A 27,834-nucleotide genomic window follows, 5' to 3' on the forward strand; every position below is an offset into this window, starting at 1 on the left:
AGGCAGGGGTTAAATGCTTCGTAGTTATGCAACAAAACTACTTTGTTAGGTAAGAAAAAGTAAGGAAAAGCAAAATGGAAAAGATCATGTTTTTTCTCTGTCATGCGGGTGTAAATAGCAACACTGGCTACTGACAGCTTGGTGCTAATACCACCTGCCTTAAAAAATAATGAGTTGTGGTAATAAAAAACAAGATTTTTGAATGCATGTCTGCAAAAATAAATGATAAATTACATTTATTTGAAAGATATAGCAAAGACATGCCCAGCCATGCGTGAAATAACAGTAATTCATACGGGTAATTTTTGACCATGTTGTGCATTAGGTGATATTAAAATGATTAATATTCAGAAAAGTAAGAGGTAATAAAATAAAAAAAGGATTTGTCAATTGAGGACTGCAGGGAAAACTGAATGATGATGAACTTAATTTATTGCAAAGATCAAGCATGATGATGATGATGTCAATGTTTAATACTGAAATTGTTAGGAGCATTGGTGGAGTCAGAGGGAGAGCAGAGGGAGCGATTAACAAAACTTAACAAAAAAATGCTACAAAAGTACCCCCTTGGATGCCCCTATAATAGACAAAGTATGATAAATGCCCTCTTGCATGCCTTCTCAGTGGAGAAAATGTGGTAAAGTGCCCTCTATGATTTATTGTTTATTATTTATTTGGACCCCCATTAGCTGTGACAAAGAAACAGCTACTCTCCCTGAGTCCCATGTAAGATGCCCTCAGGTGTTCTTCCAGTGGACAAAACATGATAAAGTGCAACACAACTTTTGGCAGGCAGGTGCCCCCAGCATACAGCTGGTGCCCTTTTTTATTGTTTCCTCCCATGCCACTTAGATAACCTGAGTCCTCTACTGCTCAGAATTGACATATTTGTGAAGCGTAGAGAAGAATGAAACAGTGAAAAATGAAAATCATTTCATGCTTCCCAGGATTGAGGGCTCTGGTGTAAACTTCGTGAAGTGGGGGCTACACATGGACCCTGTTGATGAGTGATAATCCTATAGTCAGGAGGGATACATCACCCTCCACCCACACACTCTTTTGCATTAGCAGTGTAAACCAGATTAGATGTGCACACTGTAGATCACACTAAGGAGCTGTTTTCACAGCAGCACTTCGCATCTCATACATCAAAACAGGCAAGCCATGCTATTTTTTTAACCATAGCAGTCATGTCTGCCATTACCTCTAATGACTGATGCAATGACACACAGAGGTTGCCAAGTAACGAGACTCACCAGCTCCATTATTCCCACCACTATCCCCCACACTTTAGCCCCCTGTGTGAATGATATGGCTATAATAACAATGGGGCAGATAACACTGCAATTCTATAACACATTTTACAGGCACGTGGCCCTAAAAGCCCCTCACAGGCATCTAGTGTAAATAAGCCCAGCAATAAATAGCAAGCCATGCATAAATTGCTCAGCCCTTGAGCAATTTTCATGACTGCTTTGTGTGAAACCGTTGGGTCACTGCTGGTTCAGTGCAGCTTGAACGGACTAAAAAGTAAATGTAAAGCTTGCTGTGTAATTGTACAGTCTGCTGTAGCTTGAGAAAGGGCAGCCAGTCTGTTAAGTATGAGGGCATGAACTGTATCTACATATGTGACATAAAGTTTATGTCCATCTCTGTAGAGAAAAAGAAGAGAAAGAAAACAACAGGCTGTGTTTGCCAGATCATCCTTGGCGCTGCACTGGCCACGCTCTACTGTACGGAGACAGTATTTCCCAAATGGTAGAGAGCGGCAAAAAGGACTGCAGTGCAGAGGGAATTGGAAAGAACAAATGTTTTTAAAAAATAATCTTATTTGGCAGACTTGGTTGCCTGTTCTATATTTGATTAGCTGAAAAAAATGTGAGTATCTTGGTGCTTTGTGACTGTTCAAAAGTAATTAAAAGCAGCATGTGGACATTGTTATTTTATCACTTAGTTAAAGTTAAATTGACCATCATGGTCTCACTGTGTTACTATTTGAGTGTTCTTAGCGCTATTTTCGCTACTGAGTAATCCTCTGAAGCACATTTTAACTAATTAAAATTTAACTGAACTAACAGCTTTTACCTGTTAAAAATATTTTCCTACTCTTTTGAGAATGTGTATGTGGAAGAAAGCGTGTTTTTTGTCTGTATTAACACTGAGTGTGTGTGTATGTGCGTGCAGTATGTCCAACCCTATAATTGTGTCTGTTTATGAAGACCCAGACAAAAGGGACACATCTGAGACAGCAGAATGTGCAACCGTCTGCTGTAGACAGACAGCAGGTATAATAGGTCTTGGTTGGCCCACTTATTACCAGTTATTGATAATGTGGCATCATGATGGCACAGTGGTTAGCACTGCTGCCTCACAGCCGGCTGGGGCGCTGGGGAGTTAGTGGCTGAGGCAGGGCCTCTCTGTGCGGAGTTTGCATATTCTCCTTGCGTCCGTGTGGGTTCTCTCCAGGTACTTTGGCTTCCTCCCACAGTCCAAAGACATGCAGGTTAATTGGTAACTCTAAATTGCCCATATGTGTGAATGTGAGAGTGAGTGGTTGTTTGTCTCTATGTGTCAACCCTGCAATAAACTAGCGACTTGTCCAGGGTGTACGCCGCCTCTCACCCAATGTCAGCTGGGATAGGCTCCAGCCCCCCATGACCCTTCAAGGATAAGCAGTTACGGACAATGAATGGGTTCTCTGAAGATTTTTGAATATGAAAGTATGGCTATGGATAGACATTGAATGAAAGTATTATATAGCATATTTTTTCAAACCTAATACACATACTTACTTTGTTAGGTAAGAAAAAGGAAAGGAAAAAGGAAAAGATCATGTAAATGGCATCATTGTCTCACACCTGGGCGCAAATAGCTTCTGCCACAAAATGAATGCATGTCATAGCACAGGGAATGAATACAGGTTATTTTAGGGCAGTGTAAAGTTATTTTCATTCAAAAGAAAAAAGAAAGGAAAAAATCAAATTAAGGTTTTGTTCATTGAGGAATACTGAATATTGAATGGTGAACCAAATATCAAAAAGTGTCATGAGACAAAAATATTCTTTGTTGCATTCCATGACTGAAGAGATGATATTGTTGCCACAACTAAAGCAGAATAATATGAAGTAATCAGCCAACTCCTGACATCGTTCCTTCACAAAGCTTCTCCACCCAGGCTGTGATGGTAAAACTGAAGCAGCAGCCTGTGTAAGATACACAACAAATTATTTTTAATGATGTTTTTGATGCTCTTTGGGATATGACGTTAATGGCTGGCATGTGGGGGAATCTAGATAACGGCCGAGTGCTGTGTGATGCGCAGCACACAACGCTTACATTTACTTGGAGAGCTGAAAAGTGGGTCACTCAGCCCACTGAGATTCAGCCTGTACCATTCACTGATGTGGAAATAAGTCTGCAGCATCAGGCCCAGCTAGCAAGGCTGCACTACCAAACATGGCCACAGTCAGCACCCAGCTTTGTAGTCACACCCAACAAAGAGTGAGTCATTCTCACCACATCTTTGCTTATAGTGCAGGACTGTAATTTTCAACACATGCTAAGAGGATAATGTGCAGTGTTGAGACAGAAATGTATGCTGTTCCAAACTACAGGCATGGATGTGTCAAAAATGGACTTTTCTACACTAAATAACCCTACAATATGTGACGTAGTTGACATACTCTGGGGCACTTTCACTGGCAGTGGATAACAGGCTCAATCTGTGTGCTAGAATTTGAATCTTGTGATTATTTAGTATTGAGGTTATTAGCAATTAATGCACCACATGCTATTCTTGTCCAAGGACTTTTTGTCAGTGCTATTCATCACTGGCAAATAGAACAACCCAAGTTATTTCTGCTGTATTTCCTCTACTTTCATGAAAGGGAGAACTACAACAAAGCAACCAACAAAATCAGGGGGAATAATGCAAAAAGGGTGCACTGAGTCTGCTTCATAGACTCATACGCAAGTCACATATTTCAGCCACATAAACTTGGCTGTCACTGCTGTTGCCTACAAAACAGCAGAAATGCATAACTTTGTATTGCTAGCAGGTATAAACACTGGTAGGGAAGTTGTGTGTTTATGTGGGTCTGCCAGGCCCTGGTCTAATGTATGCAGAGATTTGAGCTCCTGCAGCTTTGACATCAGGTCAGACTTGGATATAATGTAAGAGCAAGAAAAACCCTTGTCGGATGACTGATGGACAGGAGCCAGCACTTTACTCTGAGCAAGCCCTCACTGGCAGACAACATGCAGGCTTTAATCCACATGCAACGCCCAAAGCTGAAGGTTTTCAATGCCATGGCTGGCTCACAAGTATAGCTGGATCAACTCACTGCCCAATGTAAAGCCAGTGAGAAAGGCATGCTGTCAGCCCATTACCAGATTCAAGGCATCCCCTTATCAGTCATGGACCTGCACAGTTTGAAAATTAATGTTAAAGGAGAAATATGCAAGTCCCTAGTGTTAAAAAATAAGTACTGCAGTCCAAATGGTGAATTTGAGCCATAAATGGTATATTAAAGAAGCAATATGTAACAACTGCATGTCCAAAAATGAGTCCTGAAGTCCAAATAGCAAGTTGGAACCATAGACGGTATATGAAATAGGTTGAAATCCTATTTAGTATATGATCTATGGCTGAGGAGAGTTGTCAGGTTGCACAAGTGATGATGAGTCCTACATTGTAAGTTGATCAGGTGTACAATAACTGTCAGTTGTCTGTTGATGGAAAGCTAAGCCTGTTATCCTGAAAACAAAAGTCCACTGCAGTGAAAATACACACTCTGAAGTTGGAGTTCAGCGATTGCCTGCCTTGCTGCCAGCTAGACTCCATTAACCTGTTTCTTAATTTAAAGGTTATAAACAAATGCTCCCTCTTAAAGATTATTAATGATTTCTTGGGACTCATAAACAGACATGAACTCATTTGGTGAACATTCAGCATTGATTTGAGCTCTAATAAACGTAAAACAGGCAAACAGAAACAGTGGTTGTGATGCGGGATCGAAATTTCAAGAGAATGCCCTGGCTGTACCGTTGTTGATGTAATCAAAAATCAAGGAAAATTCCTAAGTTGAAATACTTGCTACTCTGACAATGACACAACAGCGGTGGTGTTAAAATCCCAGATGCAATAACTGTTTTATGTTTGCCCGTTTCATGTAAATTAGAGTTAAGATTAATGCCGAACATTTTCCATTCGAATAAGTGCCTGTTTATGTCATTAATAATCTTTTAGAAGGAGTAGATGTTTATAGCAGTTAATTTAGCAATATGTTAATGGAGTCTGGCTGGCACTAAAGGCAGTTACTGAACTCAAACTATGGAGAGTGTATTTTGGGATCAGTGGGCTTTTAACAGGCTCAGCTTTACATTGAGAGACAAGTAATAGTTATAAACAGCCGATCAATTTACAGTGTCAGACTTGTCGTCACTTGTTATTGTCAAATTACAATCATGCATTTGTCTTGCATTCCAGCCTGCCTGAGCTTCCCCAAGTTTGGGGAGGAGGGGGCAGGAGGAAACAGCTTGCCTCAACATTTAGCTATATGGACTGTAGCACTGATTTTTGGATGCACAATTGTTACACATTGCTCTTTTAAAACTGGCAAAAGTAAAAAAAAAAATATAAAAAACAACACTATATTGATGTTAACTATCCTAAACTGGCAAGTGAATCTTTGTAACCACATAATAGAAGTTCTTTATCCAGTCCACTGGCTTGTCAGAGCAAGGGAGTCAAGGATGCACCATTTCTTCACTTCAAATAACAATGTCACACTCTCCTGTGGTTGGAGTATAGAAAATTGGTATACTGTGAGTTTAAAGCTGCTCGTCCTCTGGGGTCCTATTGTGGCCAGCCAACAGTGAATGGAGAGCAGCTCACAGAACCCGGGGGAGTGAAGAAGCCGGGGCAAACAGTCTTCAGCCATCACTGACAGCTCCCTGGTTTTTTCCTGCCAGCCATGCTCCTGTGAGCTCACCTTTTACAGCTACTTTATAGGGCATATTAAAGCTTATTGTAAAGCACACAGGATTAATATAATTCCAGAGATATGTAGTCCAAATAAAGCAGATGACTTCCTCCACTTTCATCTTCCTCTCAAATCCCCCTCTCCCTGACTTCATTCATTTATCTTCTGCCTCATCCTCCTTCATTCTCTTTCTCCTCAGGCTGTGTCTGTTTAGTATGGGGAATATGTGATTGGCAGGTTATAACCCGCACTAGGGCTGACATTGAGAAAATGACTTATCTGTAAGTAACATTTCTTTTTCTTGTAATTTCAGAGAATAGCCAAATGAATGTAGGGGAAGCAATCGGATACCAAAGTAGATACTAACATACACTGAAGCGAGGTCATGTATGTAGACAGCCAGAGAAAACACTTTTACTTTTTACACAAAGACAAGAAAATGACTTAAATATCAAATATTGACACAGCAATAGGACACACTTATACATTTTTTTTAAAGATTTTTTCATTTTCCCTTCTTTACTTTAAGGCAAACAGTGGCAAAGACAGCAGAGAATAAATGACTTTCAGCTAAGGTCATGCACCAGACCTGTTACCATGATGTCATCACTACATGTCATACAGCCTGCTGCGACACCAGCAGCTTTTATATGGACATGTAAAGCAGGAATAGTCTAAGAAAAGGGAATGCGGTCAATATAATGCTTTTAGTGTGAGAGGTTGACATTGAACAAACCAATATCCAAAGATAAATAAACATTTGACATTTCAAACCTAATGCACATAATACTTTGTTTTAACCCACAATGAGGATAAGATTTACAGTACCATGCAGGGAGAGGCAATTGGAAGAAATGTCAGGAGGATAATGTTTCATACAAACTGGATGCTCATGATGTTTATTTGTCTGGCAAAGATGATAAAAACACAAGACATCATTGGGATCCATTGAAGGAGGGTCACTGTGCAGAAAGACTTCTTGAAGAATTTATGTTGTTAAAGACTTTTAATTCCAGAATGAAAGAATTGGTGGAAGATTCGTTAGGAATATTAATGCTTTTAATTTAGCTGTTCATACAACTAAGTCCTAGAAATTTCTCTTTTTGAAATGTGAGCTCTACATGCAGGTGTATTTTATTTATACCATGGACTAAGTGAAGATTCAATACTGATTGGCTGCAGGGTACACATTAATTCCTGATAATGGACAACCTTCCGCTGCATAAGAACCTTAAGGTAATGATTGTTCCAGGTATTAGTCAGACCTGTAGATGTTACTAGAGAAACAGAGGCTTGTGAAAAACTTTAGATCTTGATTGCAAAATGCCTGCAATGTGAATCAAGGTTGTATTTTATTTTTGTTAGCTAACATGATATAAGCAGGATAATGCCAGTTGAGCTATCTGTAATTAGGAATTTATAGATATGAGTGAGACTTTACCGATGGCACTTTTTGCCATGCCATGTCAAACGATGCTACATGCAACACACTGACCTATGTCACACCCAAGATGGACCATCTGCAAAGTAGAGCTAAAGTGCACTGACTCATAATGACCTCTTTTTCTCCCCCTCAAACAAACGTGTTGTGAGACTCAACTCAGGAGCGCCAAGAGAAATGGTTTTTGAAAGTTCAGCTCTTTTGTAGCTTCTAACTTGAATCTCTGTGATTTGGAGTTTAGTTTCTCTTCCATGTCACTGTTTGTACTTTCAGGTATTTACTTTACTGTTTCATGTTCACTTTTAGCTGGATAGTAGTCATGTTAAGTTATTGCTGACGAAAAGCCGACATTTACTGATTTTGCTGCTTCATAATAAAAGTTTTTGATTAACAAAATAACAGGAGATTTTATTGTGAGGAATATATCTTATGTACTGTATATTTCACAAGTGCTTGAGGCAAGACATCATGCATCTGTTAAATGTACATATACATTCAGCTGCTAGTGGGCTCCCTCACATTAAAAAAGCAATAAAATATGAAGTTTGATTAAATCTGAAGTGGCATGAGATTGTCAACACTGTTTTCTTCATTGTTAGATGACCGCAATTACAGATGAAAATCTATCTGATGTGACTCAGGCGAAAATCATGTAATGTAATGTAATATATTAAGTTTTGTTCACATTATGTGTAGTCACATTTTCAACTTCCTTCGCAATCTCTGATTTATCCAAACTGATTTATATAAACTAAGCTAGTAGGAAATTCATTGCTACTTTGTATACATTACGGATTTCTATGGGTTTGACTATTGTTGAAAACATTTGGGATATTGTGAGTACACAACTCAACAAAATGTATAACATGAGTTCAGCATTTTTTGACCTTTTAATACAGAAATGCTGTATATTATATCTTTAAGTGCTTCTATGTCCAAAATGAAAGAATTACATTCATTCATTTTTTGTAACTTATTATTCCCGAAGGGTCATGTGGGGCTGGAGCCTATCTCAGCTGACATTGGGCGAGAGGCGGGGTACACCTTGGACAAGTCGCCAGTTCATCGCAGGGCTAACACATAGAGACAGACAACCACTCACACTCACATTCACACCTACGGGCAATTTAGAGTCACCATTTAACCTAGGATGCATGTCTTTGGACTGTGGGAGGAAGCCGGAGAACCTGGAGAGAACTCATGCAGACACGGGGAGAACATGCAAACTCCACACAGAAAGGCCCTGCCCCAGCCAGCTGGGGGATTCAAATTCAGGACCTTCTTGCTGTGAGGCAGCAGTGCTAACCACTGCACCACCGTGCCACCTGAAAGAATTACAGTAAGTGTTTTTATTTATTTTTTTATTGTATTTTGTCCCCTTGTGTGTTCTTCTGTTTTTATTTATGCTACTGACTGTCCTGGTCAAGTTTCTCTTGAAAAAGAGATTTTTTAATTTCAGTGAGACTCCCCTGGTAAAGTAATGGTTAAAAAAAAAACACAAAAAAACCCACAAAACATAAATAGGTACTTTTGTGGTGGTGTTTCTGCTCCTGGATTTTTGAACTTTATCTTTCTTTCATGCACTATTGCTAGCTGGATACTAGAGCCCCTCATTTCCCCAAGCATAAAGGCTGATTTGCAAATACTTGCCTACCCAGGACGTCTTCTGCTGCAAGCTTTGAACTGTCAGAGACCGCAGACAGTTCAGCAGAGAAACAAGCAGATCTGATGCTGAAGGTGGAGACTGTAGTAGTGTAGTAGCAGGAGCAGGAAGAGGCAGAATGAATGGGCTGATTCAAGAGCTTCGCACAGTTTATTTCCCCACAGGCAGTGAGCTCTACCTCATGAGTCCAGCCCTCACCTGACTCTCTGTGCTGCACTTGCCTGACTCTCCGATGAAATATGAGGCATGCTGAAGTAGCCCAGAGACCACTCGGCCGCTGGAGGAAGGAAACACAGTGTACACACTAACAATACACATTCAGACAGGTGCAATGGAGAGTACAGTAAGGTACTGAGAATGCATGCATGGATATTTGTATTTGTCCACCTGCTTGTGTATGGGCATTTGAGATTGTGTGTTCATATGTGGGTTTTTGCACGTGTGTCCACTCTCAGACCTCCTCAGAGGAGCCTCGTCCTCTGATTAACAGTGATGAGTGGCTGAAGATAGTGAGCCCGACCTCTCTGTCGCTCAGCGAGGGCTTTTATCTAACTCTTCAGGGGATTCTGCCATGTGATGTCACCTCTGTGCTCCTGTCTTAACTCTGCGCCCTCATCTCACCCTCTTATCTCCATCACCTCCCCATCTTTTTCTTTTTTCAGTCACCCCGTCTGTCTCTCCTGTGCACACATACGCAAACAGCCACCCAATCCATTATGCTCATGAACACGCACATGCAAGAAGACACAAATACATACTCACAAACACACATTCATATTTCTTACACCTTTTCTAATCAGTGTGATGAAGATTTTTTTTAATGATATTTTCATTTCCTTCGCTTGAGAAGGTATATATACAGGATACTAATATATTTGTAGAATTCTATAGCTGAGGCAGATATGAGGTCAGAGCAGCACATGAGGTCCAGCAGTCAGGCAGCAGGCTCTGATATTGGGAGTGGCACCAGCTTACTGATTCTTTCAGGAATCAGTAGGAAGAATCACACTGACCCCCAGTGGTTTATAAAAGAACGACATCTTTAAGTATGACTGATTGTTGCCCAGAGGCGATGCTGGGGTGAAAAGGGTGGGGTACAAGACACCTGAGGGCATGTCACCTGGTTGTTGTGTGTCACTAAAGGGAAACTGGGAAGCCACTTATTACTATGTAGGATTCACTTAACTGTCGCCTGGGCTGAAGAGACATATTTTGTGTATGAGCGATTCTATCAGTGTACCTGGGGCAGTAACTTGAAGAAAGTATTTTTCTTCTTCCTGTATTTTCGTAGTATGCTATTTAAATTGCATAATAGAATATTCTTGATTCTTTTAAGTCATCGTTTTGAAAAGTCAGGTACATGCACCCCTCATGATACGCCAGTTGCCTCTGGGAGGTGCACGAGAGGAAGAAATGTAATGGCAGTGTAATGATGTGATTTTGATATTGTTTTTATTACTACCAGGTTATCAGGCCTACACACACATCTCTCTCTCTCTTTGTCTCTGTCTTCAATCAGTGTGAGAGCCTGATCTGTTTCTGAGCCTGTGTGCCTCTGTCATTCTGTTTGCTCTGCACGTGACAGATTGTGTGAAACTTTATTGCAATTTAATTTAATTAAATAACTGTTGCAATATCTGTAATAGCATCTGAAAAGGCTACCTCCCCACCAAATCTGAGAAGTGCTGTTTTGTGCTTTATTGAGCAAGAAAGCTCCATACTCTGTTAATCCTGCAGTCAATGAATTCACAGTGATGTCCATGGTGTTAAGGGAGAACTACAGGCTATTTCAGCCTTGATTTCTAGTCTCCACCTATGAATAGCCAGGGCTCATGCTAGTTTGATAGATGTGAATTTTTGTGTCCTAACACTGCTTTAGCCAATTAAGTAATAGTTGTGGTGGGTGATACATGGCAGCATAGGTGTAAGTGTCAGAAGCTCAGGAACAATGCATCCTGGTACGTATGGGCACTGCTGGCATGGAGCAAGAGATCTCACCTTTCTTTATTAGCATCTCAGCACACACTGAGGAATTCCTTGCTTCAGTTGACTTCATTCACCAGCAACACTGATTGGACATCCACATAAAAAGTGATGAATTTTCACTTTAAACACACTATGGTCTTTTTCTTTCTTTTATGATATCATCCACCAAATCATCTGCTGGGCTCTTTTCCAATATCCTAATTTTAATTTATAAGCACCATACATACAGCACCATATATCATACACTAAGATATAACATAAAGGTCAAAATGATTGGAATATGGCAAGAAATATCCCATGAAGCCCAGATCCCTGGCATCTTAAATGTCATTTTTGGGAACGTAAATGCCAGGAAAAGCAGTCACACAGGGAGTTAAATTGACTGATAAATCTTTGAGGACAAAAATGATAGAGAAGAAAATTAAAGTGAGGCAAGTTAGGCTGCATTATACACACAATGATTGAGATTCAAAAAAAAAAAAAAAAAAAAATCACACTAAGCCTTACTTTCATCTTTCTGTGATGTTTATTTACAGAAGAGTAGTTTCCACAGATATCTTGAGAGTAGCTGTGAGTTTTGACATTTTCACAAATGGTAACACAGTGGAAATATTTCTACAAACCACAAGCACTACCTATCCTGTGATGATTCCTCTGAACAAACAATGTTTCTATCACAAATCATGGCTACGGTCGCCATGACTAACACTGAGTAATCCATCTGTCGTTTTACAGACTAAGAAAATTGCACTTCTAGAAATGTAAAGATGACAGTCCAAGGTTGCTCATGGCCCAAGTGCTAATCTATTAAGTGCTCCTACAAGTTGCTCCTACAGTAGCGTCTTCTGACATGAATGAGGTCTTGTTCGGCACACAACGATTATAAAGTTGTGTGTGTGAGTAGCTGCAGAGCGTCGCTGGTGGCACACGACCACAGAGTCCAAGTGTGTGCTTACACATTCTGAGAAGCACAACTGAGCTGGTACACACAAAACTAGGGAAGGAGACATACAAAAAAATGCACAACAATGTGACATCACTGGACGAAGCAGCTCACCACAAAGCACCAGAATGTACAGAGAAGAGCCCGAGAGACAGAAATACACTGAGTGATTTTGTACAAAACAAAATATCATCTATGCATAAGAGTTTCCTTGATTTTTACTTTCCAAAAAAGACAAAATGAGGCTTTGTTTGACAACAAATGACATGTATCTGAGTCGGATATGCTGGCATGATCCTCTACAATTTTATGCAAAGATGGGGCACCTGAGTAGAGAAGAGACAATTAGTTTGAAATGGCTGTCTGCACTGAGAGGTATGACCTGCCTGGGGAGGATGTCCCTTTAGCCCTTCTCCCTGCCAAGTACTTCAGTCGCCTGGGTTGTGTTAAAGTGGTGCTCTACCAAAAAGTGACTCTTAGGCTGTTATTCAGCAGAAGCTGAAATGTTTTTTTTAAACATGAGTACCATTTGAGATAAATTCACCCCAAATCAACAATACATATTTCTACCTGTCATATAATTCATCCATCTTGCACGTTATGGTGTGTTGCAAAGTTTTGGAGATACTGGCCGTAGAGATGTCTGCCTTCTCTCAGCACTCAGCTCAGGGAGTTCAAAGCACCAAAAAATACATTAAAAAAATTCAACAGTAATGTCTCTACAAAAATCCCGACTCAGTTACTCAAAATAATCCATGCAGTTCCGTGTAGGAACTGCTTTCCTTCTGTGGTACAATCTGACAGAACTACTTTCTTTCTTTTAGAAGGAAAGTAGTTCCTATATGAAACTGCTCACAACAAGATCTGCGGATTATCTTGAGTAACTGGATCATGATTTATAGAAAGACTGCAGTACAATGTACCAGACCTACTTTCTTTCTAGAAAGAAGAAAGATGAAAGTAGCTCTGGAAGTAGTTCCAAACTACTGTTCAGTGTCTGATATGACACTGGTCATTTCCAGCAGAAAGAAAGTATATCCTACATAAAACTGCTCATAACAAGGGCTGTGGATTATCTTGAGTTACTGGACAGAAACAATGCTGTTAAAATTCTTTTGGAGCTTTGAGCACAACAAGTTAAGTGCTCTGAGTGCAGATGTCTCTACACCAAATATTTCGGGTGTAGAAACGTCTGCCCGGTGTAAAACTCGGCAAATTTCACCAGAGCAATCTAGATGGATAAACAGAACAACAGATATGTTTGATTTGGGTAAACAGTCCCTTTAAACTTGTTAAAAAGCTTGGTCATAACTATTATTGCAGAATAACAATGTAAAAGTCAATTTAGATGACTCCCACTGACCCCTCCTCCCCTCATTTGTTTACCCCTTCATCACTAGACTAGACCATCCAGGCCACTGTAATGAGTCAAAACTCTCACTGAGGTAAAATGAAACAGTCGATCCTGTCCTCTGTATGAAAAACTCATAAAAACAACAGGATCCTTACATATATATATAGTGTATGTGTCCTACTTGTTACAAAATGTGCAGTATCAAGAAACTGATCAGAATCAAATCAAATTAACAAGTTACCAACATGAGGTATACTGTTTAATAAAACCCTTAAAAAGGAAGATGAAATAATTATAGTAATTATCATCTCTACAAAATGAGAGCATAAGTCATTTTCCTCCCCCCAAAAAATCTGATTGTTCTAGCCAACAGAGAGATGAACAAAAGTAAAAATGTTACATGTATTTAGTCAAAGATAGTGGTTATAAGAGTTAATAGAGCTTCTATAAGGAGAGCATACATCCTTTATGATGAAGGCAGATTTTATGCTAATCCCCTTTTCACATCATCTGTGTCGGCTCCACACACAATAAAAATCCACTACTGCATCAAGACTTAAAACACAAGCAAACAGTGTGATTTGACTGAAACATTTGTGGGGAAAATGAAAAACATGAAACCTGGATTTTAAAGACTGTATGTTGCTAAAATTCATGTACCTTTTCTGTGCCATTTCAGTGTTTGGCAACTGCATTATCATACAATCTAACTCCTGCTTCACTGATGTGATAATGTCTTAATAACATCCAAAAACTGCAGCTCACTGGCACAAATCAGTTCATTTCCACATGTGTTGAATGTCCCATCAGAACAAACTGTTGCACTGGTGTAGCCAGTTTACTTAGTGGGCAGAAAACAACATTACAGCAAATTATTTGTACTTCATGTTACTCTACTTGATTTCCAACTGGTTGTGGTGTGTTTACATTGACAATAGAGATTTTTTCACAAAAAATGTTTTTGAGAAGTGAACAGATGCTTGTCTATTATCCTCTTTTGAAAATGGCCATGTTGGGTGAGAGACAACCTCACAAACTTCACACTCAAAAGATTTCAACAATCACAAGAAATGTTCGTCACCATGACTGACAATTTACTTGAAACCCAATGGCTAGATTGCACCAACAAGAATTTGTACTCATTTTAAACCTAGTTTTGATAAGCTCCGATCAGAACTAATCTTACATTGAATTAATCTTTGTTGGTGCAACCCAGTATATCATAATGGCCCATATTCAGTGACCTCCCCTCACTTGATCATAGTACAAGCAGTTTTGCAAACTCTTTAGCATGAAGTTTCAACGTCTGCAAAGGGTGAATGTAAGAACTGTCCTAGGATGAAACCTATCAGAGCAGCAGGAACACAATCTGGGGTTTTAGCACATCTCTTCTTAAGGTAGCATGGCTAATCATGGCTGACCTGGACTGCAAGAGGTATGTTTAAGATATCAAACTGGAATGCTTTTGAGAACATTACTCTTCTGTCTGGACTCAGGACATACAGGCTTTTGAAGATGATGAGAAACAGTGTCAATATAGAACAGTATCAGCAAAGAACCTGGATCAAAAACATGCAGTATGTCACAAAAGTGAGTACACCCCTCATGTTTCAGCAACCATTTTATTATATCTTCTAAAGGGACAATACTATAGAAATGAAACTTGGATATAACTAGAGTAGTCAGTGTACAGCTTGTATAGCAGTATAGATTTACTGTCCTCTGAAAATAACTCAACACACAGCCATTATTGTCTAAATAGCTGGCAACACAAGTGAGTACACCTCACAGTGAACATGTCCAAATTGTGCCCAAAGTGTCGATACTTTGTGTGAGCACCATTGTTATCTAGCACTTCCATAATCCTCTTGGGAATTGAATTCACCAGAGCTGCACAGGTTGTTACTGGAATCCTCTACCACTCCTCCATGATGACATCACGGAGCTGGTGGATGTTAGACACCTTGCACTCCTCCACCTTCCGTTTGAGGATGCCCCACAGGTGCTCGATTGGGTTCAGGTCTGGAGACATACTTCCTCAGCAAAGCAGTTGTCATCTTGGAGGTGTGTTTGGGGTTGTTATCATGTTGGAAAACTGCCATGCGGCCCAGTCTCCAAAGGGAGGGGATCATGCTCTGCTTCAGAATGTCACAGTACATGTTGGAATTCATGTTTCAATGATCTCAATGAACCGCGGCTAACCAGTGCCGGCAGCCCCAGACCATGATGCTACCACCACCATGCTTGACTGTAGGCAAGACACAATTATCTTGGTACTCCTCACCAGGGCGCTGCCACACATGCTGGACACCATCTGAGCCAAACAAGTTTATCTTAGTGTCATCAGACCACAGGACATGGTTCCAGTAATAAATGCTCTTGGACTGCTTGTCTTCAGCAAACTGTTTGTGAGCTTTCTTGTGAGCCAGCTTCAGAAGAGGCTTCCTTCTGAGATGATGGCCATGCAAACCGACTTAATGCAGTGTGCGGCATATGGTCTGAGCACTGACAGGCTGACCTCCCACTTCTTCAACCTCTGCAGCAATGCGTGCAGCACTCATGTGTTTTTTGAAGCCAACTTCTGGATATGACGCAGAGCACGAGGACTCAACTTCTTTGGTCGACCCTGGTGAGGCCTGTTCAGAGTGGGACCTGTCTTGAAAAACTGCTATATGACCTTGGCCACCGTGCTGTAGCTCAGTTTCAGGGTGTTACCAATCTTCTTATAGCCTAGGCCATCTTCGTGGAGAGCAACAATTCTATTTCTCACATCCTCAGAGAGTTCTTTGCCATGAGGTGCCATGTTGAACATCCAGTGGCCAATATGAGAGAATTGTACCCAAAGCACCAAATTTAACAGCTCTAATCCATGACACACACATTTGTATGGTCTAGTCAAGCAGGCAAAAACATGAACATGATGAATAGGACAGGTGGCTTTGCATGTTTGAGCAACATGTACAGGTATCACTAAGGGTGTACTCACTTGTGTTGCCAGCTATTTAGACAATAATGACTGTGTGTTGAGTTATTTTCAGTGGATACAAAATCTGTACTGCTATACAAGCTGTACACTGACTACTCTAAAGTATATCTAAGTTTCATTTCTATAGTATTGTCCCTTGAGAAGATATAATAAAATGGTTGCTGAAACGTGAGGGGGGTACTCACTTTTTTGACATACTGTACACACAATTTTGATGGTTTGCTTTAGCTTACTGCATATAGTTAAGTGTTGCAGCAACATCAGTTTCCTGACAGGGGTGAGTTTGCTGTTCAGTCGCTCTTAATGTACCATGTACAGTAAGTGCGATTTGCCAAATAGCACAAAACAGTGAGTGCCATACATTTTTAAGTCTAATAAGAAGGTATTTTATAAACATTTCTGTAACTGGCAAGTGGTAAAATTTTAATCCTCCTGATGTGGCAAAGCCCCTTACTCACCCCCAAATCCAATTCATATTTGACCCAGGTTTGGTGAGAACACATTCACTTCTGTACCTATATGACTGCTACTGCAGTAAAAACACGTTCATCATGTTCAGTACATACACGGCGAGGGTATAAAAAATAAGATTCTTTGAGGTACCAACCATGCATTTTGTTCAGAAAACCGAGAACAATAAAAGTTTTAGAGAAGACACAATTACGTCGGTGAGAAATATGTTCAGGGTGTTTCAAACTTTGTCACGAGGAACCATTTACATTTTTGTTTGCTGATGTGATTGAGCTGAGCTGGTGAGACACTTGCATGGGAATGAGTAGAAAAATGGCAAGGACAGAAGGGGACTGTCTGCTCCCTTTTCACTGCTGGATGACTACAAGAAAGCCACCTGAGAGAAGATGAGACATTGTGTACAACAGGGTTATGCTCTGCCTAATTCTGTCAATCTTTAAAATGGATATATGATGATATTGATGATGATGATAATGATGATGATGATGATGATGGTAATGATTATGATGATGAACATTATTATTAACCGATCCCAACCTTGGCAAACTTGCCATTATCAGTCACAAAGATGTGAAACATAACATCATCTATGGTTTGTATCACACCCATACAGAGCAGCCTATGCTCTGTCTGAGTTAAATGTGTTAATGTTAAAAGTTAATGTATGTTAATGTTAAAAAATATGTTAACATCCTAAACATAGTCTTTGATGTGAAGCACTTGAAGGAACAGACTTCTCACTCTGTGAGAAAAGAAAATAATGTTTAAGCAGTTGTACACTTGTGCCACCTGCAGACAAAGCTAGTATTATAGTTTACACGTCCACAATGGTCTGTGTGATATAAATTTCATCATCAGAGGGTGAATGAGTAGGGACTGTGTGGACATCCACATAGCTCCAATTTGTTTTGACCACACAGACTTCTCCACAGACTTGTCCATGCCCATCTACTAAGGGTGTGTATCTCACTGACTGAGACTGATGTGATACGTATCTCAATACATGTTCAACGATACGATACATCTTAAAATTTTTAAATGGCCAATGATTTGGTTCAAAACTATTCAGCTCTGTCACGATATGATTCGATATGATGCAATACAAGATAATGCAGTGAATAAATCTTTACATTTTAATTCAATTAATGCAACATTTGTAGAGTGCTATTAGTTGCAAAAAGAAATCCTGATAGTTTTACTAAATATAGTACCAGGAGATACAGTGAGAAGGGGGCATTACAGTGGTATTAACATCTTATTGTCAATCTCATGTGTAAATGAGATACTGTAGGGGTGTAATGATTCACTCATGCATCCGATTCATCGGACTTTAATGTGTAAGATACGAGTGCATCTGTTCAGATGATCTGTATCGGTAAAAAGCTGAACATGAATTGGAAACAAATCAATGTAGCACTATCGTATCGATACATCTCATTAGGACACGCATATGTTTCATTTTTGGCATCAATGAAGTGCAACTTTTCTTTGTTTTCTCTCTCCTTCTGCCTCTATCTGCACCGCTCTTGCTGGATGCCTGCTGCCATGCTCACACGAAACAAGCGCTCCCCCCTTCCGTCTCCTGTTCATTTGCTCAAAAAAGTGACATTGTAAAATCAGATGCAGAACAAATTTTTAGTTATGGCATTACTAATACATTTTGTTTGACACGTGAATTTTTCCCATACAGTCATTTTTTGTGGCTGGCTGTCACAGTATCAACATCAGCCACCACATACTGATTTTCTGTTTTTGGAACTGTACGCACCCAGTCATACACCTAGTCATTCAGCAAATGTCATTCAGAACCACGCTGGTTTTAATCGTTTTAATAGGCGGCATCATTAATACCAACCCTCCTCCACACACATCTTGTGTTGTGGAGAAATTATATGTGGCTCACACAGTTTTTCTGATGCACACCCACAGACTTTTTTTCTGGTCCCTCTAGTGACACACACTTAAACAGAACCTATAAGAAAAGTGGGAAATGTAGCAGCAACAATTATCTACAAGTAGCACAAGTGTAAAATTGTAGGAGCTGTTATTTTAGTCGTCTATAGTTTCCTTGTCTAGATAGCAAATGACCTTTCCTAAGTCTTGCTTCTTTTTGCTCTGTGCTCCAACAACAGTTGAGCAAACTTAAGTCAACTTCGTCCTTTTCCTGAAAAAGTGACATGAGTCAGTTAGTTAGCTAATTATTAGCAAAATGCTAGTTAATTAGTTAGATAATGTTAGCAAAACACTAGCTAACTACTGTAGCTAGCTAATGTTTGATGTAGAGTGGCTAGCTAATTAGCTAGCATTTTGCTAACACGGGCAAATTTAATTTACAAATGTTGCTTTTACAGGCCCCCCAGCAACGTCTTTTAACCATCATCAAAATTTAGTTTTCTTTTTAACTTTGACGAGCCTCAAGCACAAGTACAGAAAACAAGAAAGGCAAAAGTTGACTGAGGTACCCAGGTTGCTCAACTGTCATTGGACCAGGGAGTGAAAAGGGGCAGGACTTATGAAGGGTCAACTGAATAAAAGAGACTGAACCTAGTTTCAGGTGCTTTATATCAAAGACACTGGGTGTTAATGTTTTCTCTACGAGTTGAATAGTAACATAACACTGAGTGACACAATCTCTTAGAGATCTGAGAGGAAGCTGCAAAGCATTGAAGAGACATAAATGTCTTTGACAGAACATAAGAATGTACAGTCAGTGTCGGACGATTATTTCTGCAAATACCAAAGGCTGTAAAATCAGACGAGTTAAGAAAGAGATCTTAAAAAGGTGCTAGTTACATAAAACTACTAAAACCACGCTGGAAACCATCCTGAAAAGAAATGAGGTAGTGCTGTTGATAAAGAGTAGGGATGCACCAGTTTCACTATTACACTGCCACCAATACTGACCCACTGAACTTCACATATCAGTCAGTTATGGAACGCAATCTGATCCAATACTTAATGAATACATTGAACAATTTGGGGTCAATGTAAAAACTCGGACATTTATTTATATTTTATTTTTTCATCAAACTGCTTTCCGATCTGATAGCTGTAGAAATCTGAAGTCAGCTTATGTTGATTTCTGGTACTGTTGCAGAGTTGTGTACGTTTTCTCTTTCAGGTGGAATCAGATAGGCTTTTAGAGTCAGACTGAATTTTCTTTGATTTAAAAACATGCCAAACATTTCACCTAAAAAATGATTATGTTCAAAATGATAACGAATAGCACAATCTCACACTGGTGCATCCCTACATGGGAGCCAAACCAGAAGAGTGATCTACAGATGGGTTGTTGTAACATTTCCTCTAATTCTCAACATAATTAAACCAGCATGAACATGGTAATACTTTGTTTCCAAAATGAGATATCCACCATCTGAAATACAGTGAAAACACATTTTACTTTTCAACTGAGAGTCCCTGGTTTACAGAAACGCACCACATAGATATATGGCATTTTGGAAAAGAATACTTCATGTGTACCGAATGTTTTTTTTTTTGTTTTACATTTTGAGTTTTTTTTTCCTTCATGTTCACATGTGTTTGTATTTGTACTGAATATAATCATCTATAGAAATATACAGAGGTTATAAACGCACCTACAATAATTAGGCACCTGAGACCCCCACACTCCAGTCAGGAAATGCGTGTGCGTAAAATGTGTGTTATATACTGTAAAAACAAAAAAGCTGAGAAAACTCAAGATTTCTAGGCAGCCCAACTCAAACTTTTAAGTTCTGAAAAAGTTTAAACAGCTGCTAATCTTTTTTTAGAAAAAGACAATTTTAGAAACCCCCAAAATTGTATTTCAAAAAAATTATTAAGTAAAGTCACTGAAGTGAAAGTGAATAAATGTTAATACTTTAATATTTTCATTTAATTTTTAGGCACTCAAATAATGACAAATCAGTTTCACAGTTCACTGCAACCAATTTCTGAATTTTTGAGCTTCTAGAACTCAAACTTTCAAGTTTATCTAAAAAAGTAAATTATCTCAACTGAAGATTGTAGGTTGGTAACTTTCGGCTCAAAACTCAAAAAATCTATTGCAGCTTTGAAATTGTGAGTTGTTTCGACTTTTTTTTTTACAGTGTGGATGACCGTGAGATACCATGGAATCAGCTATACTTTAGCTTTCTTTGTGTTTCAGTGTGTGTGTGTGTGTGTGTGTGTGTGTGTGTGTGTGTGTGTGTGTGTTTGTGTGTGGACCCTGAGACAGCAGGAGGCTGGAGAGAGACACAGGTGGTCTGCACTCTCAGAGTGTGCAGAGACTCTTTAAGGCTTATTCCTCAGTGCCACTCATCCACACAACGAAGGAGCCCAGGGAGACCCATCGAGCCGCGCTTCCGATGCTCACAACCACGATGATAGCGCTCCCAGAACATTCCGGGCTTCCTCATTCCTGAGTGGAACAGAGCCATGTGCGACACAGTGGGAATAGCCTCTTTCAATCCACTTCCATCTGTTCGGTTAAGTTAAATCTTTCTTTTCTTTCCTACAGGACAGGAAAGAAAACCCAGAGGAAAATATGGTTTGCAATGCTCGAGAATGCATACCCATATACAGTACTCTACCGCTAAAAATATACCGTATATGTATACTGTATATACACACGTATGAAACAATGGATTCAAAGTACCTATAAAAACTTTGCAAGGAAGAGAAAGGAATCCAATAATGAGGTGCATAAAAATAATCCGATTCTTCCTGGGTACATAAAAGAAAAAAAACAGTCTGATGTCTGTATGTGTGTGTAAGGGTCAGCGCCCTACATGCAGAGGCTACGGGCACAGATAACTGTGTGCTGCTGAGGTAGAGTGGACAAGGCCGGAGCTGACAAAGGGGGCAGGGGACAGCCCGGCAGAGATGGCCTTCCCTGGCGCCGAAGGGCAGTGTCTGGAGTCCCCGTTCTCCAGATGCTCTGACCTCAGCACCGAACGCACAGCCTTCGGGGAGTGGAAGCCATTGGTTAGCCCCGTGTCCTGCGGCAGCTCTAAGTCTGCGTTCGGCCGGTCTGCCATGCCCTCCAGCTCCCCGTTGTGATTAGCCACCAGCTTAATCGAGGGAAGACTCAAGGGGCTCTGGGCAAGTGATAGTTTTTCTAGTGTGTCCTCCTCTCCTAGTGGGCTTGGCTGGCTCAAAGGGGAATATCTGTCCTCTGACAATGAGGGTCCTCTGGTGGTGTTGGAATTCTCCTTTTCGCTGCCGTCCTCCTCTTTCTCCCTCCCAGGGTCTGACAGCTCTGAGTGAACAATGACCTCTGCCTCGACCTGGTTACTGCACAGGGATGTACACAGATGATCTTCTAAGTCCTGTAAAAAAAAAAACGTCACTGTTACTTCAGGCTGTTCCACTACTTAATCTACCAAGGTAACTCAAACATTCAATGGTTTTTGGTTAAGTACATGTACAGTGCACAGCTTATAATAACAACTCCTTCGTATAAAATGCTGTTTTTTATATGCCTTATATGTGGATCATCAACTGGACTTCTGGCCTGGGACAATTCAACTTTAGCCTCAATCTCTAATACAGTATTGTAAACTGTATTTATACATCAAGTGGGTATTTAAGAATTCATCACAGTGAGTTTTATTGTTAACCAGTCACATGGAAACATTAAACAGTCAGCCAGAGACTCAATTCATGACACAACCACACCTTACTGGGGACTGCCCATTGTTTATTAGGAAACCCCAATAATCTGAAAAAAAATTTCCATTGACCCAAAAGCCCATTTGTCCAACAGCCTGTTATTCTTAAAACCAAAACCCACAGCTCTAAAGGCCTGTTGTTTCAAACGTGCACATTCTTTCTCTCCCAAGAGTTTCTTGCCCTTAATTAAGTGACCTTCATTTTCATGATAACAACAGTCAGGTGACCTTCATCGTCATAGTCAGGTGACCTTTGTCGTCAACAAATAACAAACATTTGAAACAGCTGCTTGTTAGGTTTGTGCAATAGAACTACTTGGTAAGGTTTAGGAAAAGATCATCATGGTTTGGGTTAAAATAAGTACGTTGGTTACATCAGTTAAGTTACTTCTGTGAGTTTGGAGTAGTGGGCCTTTGGAGCAATGAACGTTTGTTTTCAGGACAATGGGCTGTCAGACAAATGGGCTTTCGGTCCAATGGAACATTTTTTTCAGACTATAGTGGTTTCAGAATAACGGGCCGTCAGAATGTCAGGTCTGGCACCAGCTTAATTAGCTAGCTAGCTAGCTATAGCTGGCAAAATCGACATCTAGCAGTCAAAAATGAGACGTCTGCTTATGTTTAACTCTGAAATCGAGGACCCATAGTTGAAAGAGGTCAACGTAAATTAAATGCCAAATTTTCCCCAATACAACTATAAACAGCAAATGTGTTGTACAGGAATAGGAAGCTTGACAAGCATAGCAACAGTAACTAAGGAGAGGGGTTGTTAATCAGAAATACCTTTTGACACAGGGATGCTAAAACTAAAGTTGCTTGTCAGACACAGATTGATAGCTTAAAATGGACGAATCATTGAATTGAGTTTAGTCATTTACCGTGCCGTTATCAGTAATTAGCATGTTGAGAGCTCCATTAATGAGTGCTGGCGAGTCTTCTGTTATGGTATCTCTGTATCTAGTGATTCTGTTGGCCCAGTTATGGCTCACAGAGCCATTCCAAGCAGCCTGCAAAAATAACAACACAGTGGATGCACAAAAATTACAACGATTATCCCTCCATCAACACATGAAAAAAAATAACAGAGTATCCAAGGCCCATCTGGGAGAGAGCTACCCCACTGCAGGTTTTGACCTTGGGTTCAGGTGCAGGGGCATCCTCCTCTTCCCCTGGATTAGCACTTGCCATCAGGCTATGCTCCTCTGAGGCCTCTTCTAGCGGCTGACCAGACTCTTGGCTGCCTGGGGGCATCAGTGTCTCCAGCTCGTGGCTATCACTGCACTCTGGCACATTAGAGGGAACGGGGCTGCCTCCTCTCCTGTACTGAGGGGTCACAGCTGTGGAGTCCAGGCCCCCAGACACCTCTCTATTTGGAGCAGAGATAAGAGGGACAGTATATAACTATAGTTGGCTACTATAGAAGACTGAGTATTAATACAGTTGCCTGGTTTGTTTCAGCTTGAACAGCTGTTACAAATAAGTAAAACAGTAGTCAGGGCATACAATCAATCTCATGTTTATCTTTATAAATCAAGATTTGATAGTCTAACATCAATGGCATTGCCATTAAATATGTTTAAATTGAATTGTGACCGTAAAATCAAAAATCAAACTAGTCAAATTAATCATGGATTTGGAGAATTGTGACACCCCTAATAGGTATGGGAATCCCCAAAAACTAAGCCAGTGCTCTTAATACACAAAAAATAATAGAATTAAGTGGCAAATTATAGGCTAGTTTTATAACTAAATCTGAGAAAATGAGGCAAACTAGACTGAATAATACACACATACAGTATGAGATCAGTTTATTAGATGTTACTAAGCCTCGTAACCCATTTGAGGTAGATTTAGATTTGTCCATTTTGTCAATATATTTTAGCACTATTTAGTTCAGCAGCATCATGAGGGGTCAAACAAAGTAAACTCAGTTTATCCTCCCCTTTGAAGTGAGGCTGTGAGTATACTCACCTATTTTCAAATCATCTATATCAATGATGGGCAACAATCTGTATTTACCACCACACCTCTGACTTAGTTATATTTTCCAGTATAACATTAATTTGGCTATTTTTTTTTACAGTCAGATTAAAGTCATTTGAAAATCTGTTGGGAAGTCTAATGTTGCAGCTGTGCCAACAGTGCAAGGAGCCAAAGTCTAAGTGTATCTTTGTAAATTGATGAACACAAAAAAAAAGTCTCTTTATGAAAGTAAAATTGGGTTGAATGTCTCCTGTAGGTTCAATCCAGAGGTAAAGGCAGATATTCAATGAATTACTAAAATAAAACAATGTGTTAGTCATGACAGTGACAAGATGGCCCAAAGCCAACTGACAAGAACATGCATCGGGTGCACAACACCATGTGTGATGTAGGTTGTAAGGCACCGCCTTTAGGGAGTAGGTATTATACAAGTACTGGCACTCTAGAGTTACCTTACCTGGATTTGCCATTACGAAAGCTGAAACACATGCAGAGGAGGATGCATATCAGTCCCAGACACACACCGACTATGATGCCTGTCACTGCATGGATGTCCAGCTCTGTTAAATATCAGACAACAAGGAAAAGGAGAAAAAAATGTAAGAATTAATGATAATTAATAAACAATCAGGGCAACACAAATTTAAATCACACAATGTTGCCATATTGGTTTTCATATTTGATCTATTGCCAGTATCTACTGGCTCATAGGAGAATTCCACCTTAAAAAAATAAAAGGATTATAATAACATGTCTGGTTTGAAATAGTATTTGGCTCAGGCCTGATGTAAAGAGGTTCAGCGAGAATGTATCGATTTCTTCATCTAAGTAAACAGTAGTGAAGAGATATGAGGCAACGTTCAACTAGGGAGACCAGACCTTCATTGATATTCATTTATGCTGGGTTTCTTTGGCAGTCTGGACCTTGAGAGGAGAGGAAACAGATGGCAGGAGCTCTCACCCACCCACCAGCCACCACAGTCCCATTCACACTGCATTTTGGCAACGCTATTACAGCCTATGTGAACAAAATAAACCTGTTACTCTGTCTTTTTATTAAGGGTTTGGATACAAAACAAAACAAAAACAAAAAGCATTCTTCAGTTTAATGTTCTGGTGTTCCAAATATTATATTCCATTTTGACAATTAATTCCCATCAATTATGCCCTTAGCAAATAAGGGGGAAAGGCTTTGTGTGTATTAGTGCTATAGGTTGGCCAATAGCATTTACGCTATAATATTACTCTTAGCTGCATGTAAGAGAGAAATAAAATGCTTAAATGCTTAAACTGAAATGCACAGTAATTATTTTCATTGCTGATGGGACTGTTCATAAGGACATTGCGAGGACAATAAGTTTGATGGGCATGTTGGGTAATAGTTCACAGGGGAGTTAATAGCTCTGTATTTATGACTCCCTCTGTTTAAAGACAAAAGGGGCATTTAATAATTACAGGTACAGCTAAAATGCTGACTGATGGAATTAGAAAGTGTATAATGAGATTGCATGCTTAAACACAAAGCGACATGAGAGTAAAGAAAGTGCTTTTCACAGCAATTCTGCTGGGTACAGAGAGCAGTAATTCAAAGCTCTCCCCTGGGGGTCGCTGATGAGGCCGCCCCTTTGATATCCACACTTAATATCATCCTCAAAATGCACCAGAACAGGAGAAGCGAAATAACAGTGTCCTGCCGAGCTACACTTTTCCTGCTGGCAGGGACAAATTGCCCACATTAATGAGAAAAGCTCTGTGTATGTGTGTGCACGAGTATGGGTTTAAAAGTGTACCTGTGTGTGCAGATGTGTGTAATTGCACAGTGTGCGCTTGTGTGTGGCTGTTTGTGGAAACAAAAATGGCCATAATATTTTGAGCCTTAGAAGCAACTGAAGCCTTAAAGATCCAGTGTGCAGGATTTACCGTTTTTTTGTTTTTTTTTTTTTTGTTTTTTTGGTATAATATGACAGAAATGGAATATAATAATAATAGTAATCAGTGTGTTTTCATCCCCTTAGAATGAGCAATTTATATATAAAGAGGTCACAGGTCCTCTTCCAAAGAGGTTGCCATGTTGCACCATTGTGTTTCTATAGAAGCCCAGAAAGGACAAACTAAACACTGACTCTAGAACGGCCTTTCATGTTTTTTATGAGTTTCACAGTGACCGTAGGTTCTCCAGCATGCTTGGAGGGGAAGAGTAAGGCAAGCAGTATTCAACTGGTTATAATCTACAGGCTCACCACTACGTGGCCAGAAACCCTACACACCGATCCTTTCATGTTGAAATAAAAATACCACAGAATTTACAGCAATGAATACTTTTACTTTGAAAATCATCATCATATCATCTTAATTTATGAAGTTTGAATTCACCTCTGTGAAATTTCCAGAAGGTTAAAATGTTTCAAAAATTCTGCTTTAAATCTTTTTGATCACAGATCGAAGAAGCCCAGTACAGAATTCAAGAAACTATTCATGTGTCTTTAATGAAGTTAATCGCATTTTTATCTACATAACTCAAGCTGAGTCCAAGAGTTTGACCAACTTGTAGCTGCTACTTGTAGCCAACTAGCTACTACAAGGAACTTCCATATTTTGTTGATTTTGGAGCTCCCTGTGGGCAAAGCTGTGATGTCGCCACCCAAATAGTGAAAAAATATCAAAAATAATATACTCCTGCTTCTTTTTAACTGTTGAATGTACTACTCACTATAACTTTGTCTGGAAAATGTAAACACAAGTTTGTTTCATCTGATTTCACAGACAATCTAAACTGGTGGCAGGTATAAAGAACAGCTATACAGAAATAGCTGATCTTCTCGCAGATGATCCTGATAACTTATGTAGGTCATAGAGAGACATCAGTAATAACTGTTTCATAAGCAGTGAAAAATTCCTTGTAGTAGCTTTAAAAAAGAAACAAGAAAACCTTAAAATCAAAGTTTTTGTAAATGCACCATATACAATTATCTACAGAACAATTCTACAAAGAAATACTCATTTAAATCAAGCCTCAAAAATTCAGATAGATGGTTAAATACTTAATAATAACATATTTATAATGATATGCTTTACAGTTATTCTGAATTTATTAGACATTCAGCAGTGATTAAATTTCACAATAAGGTATTCAGTGGTTTCTAAAATAAAAATGATCATAAACATTTATTTCCATATACTTGTGAGAACATGAAAGATTAAACTAAGGAAATGTTGTTGGGATAACAATCATCAGTGACTTATAGGCATTAATACAGTATTCTTTTTAATGAACATAAAGACATTTAATGAGCTCTTTCTCAGCCCTTTGCAACAAAAAATACCTCTGCCCTAGAAAAGTGGCAAGTTCTGTCCTGGTCTCATTAGGCA

General features: G+C 39.6%; 1 protein-coding gene across 1 annotated transcript in view; it reads right to left on the reverse strand.

The window, feature by feature from the left end:
• Positions 1 to 20,281: 20,281 nt before the first annotated feature.
• igdcc4 (immunoglobulin superfamily, DCC subclass, member 4) overlaps positions 20,282 to 27,834 on the reverse strand; it is a 71,870-nt gene continuing 64,317 nt past the window's right edge. Inside the window, exons 17-20 of the mRNA XM_084720193.1 lie at positions 24,923 to 25,025; positions 23,617 to 23,848; positions 23,361 to 23,489; positions 20,282 to 22,140 (exon numbers count right to left, since the gene is read on the reverse strand). Of these exons, the coding sequence (XP_084576319.1) occupies positions 21,610 to 22,140; positions 23,361 to 23,489; positions 23,617 to 23,848; positions 24,923 to 25,025 (995 nt within the window). The 3' untranslated portion in view covers positions 20,282 to 21,609. The remainder of the gene's footprint in view (positions 22,141 to 23,360; positions 23,490 to 23,616; positions 23,849 to 24,922; positions 25,026 to 27,834) is intronic.

This window comes from Lutjanus erythropterus, chromosome 1 (genome assembly GCF_056507025.1).
Source record: "Lutjanus erythropterus isolate fLutEry1 chromosome 1, fLutEry1.hap2, whole genome shotgun sequence".
Classification (NCBI taxonomy): Eukaryota; Metazoa; Chordata; class Actinopteri; order Lutjaniformes; family Lutjanidae; genus Lutjanus; species Lutjanus erythropterus.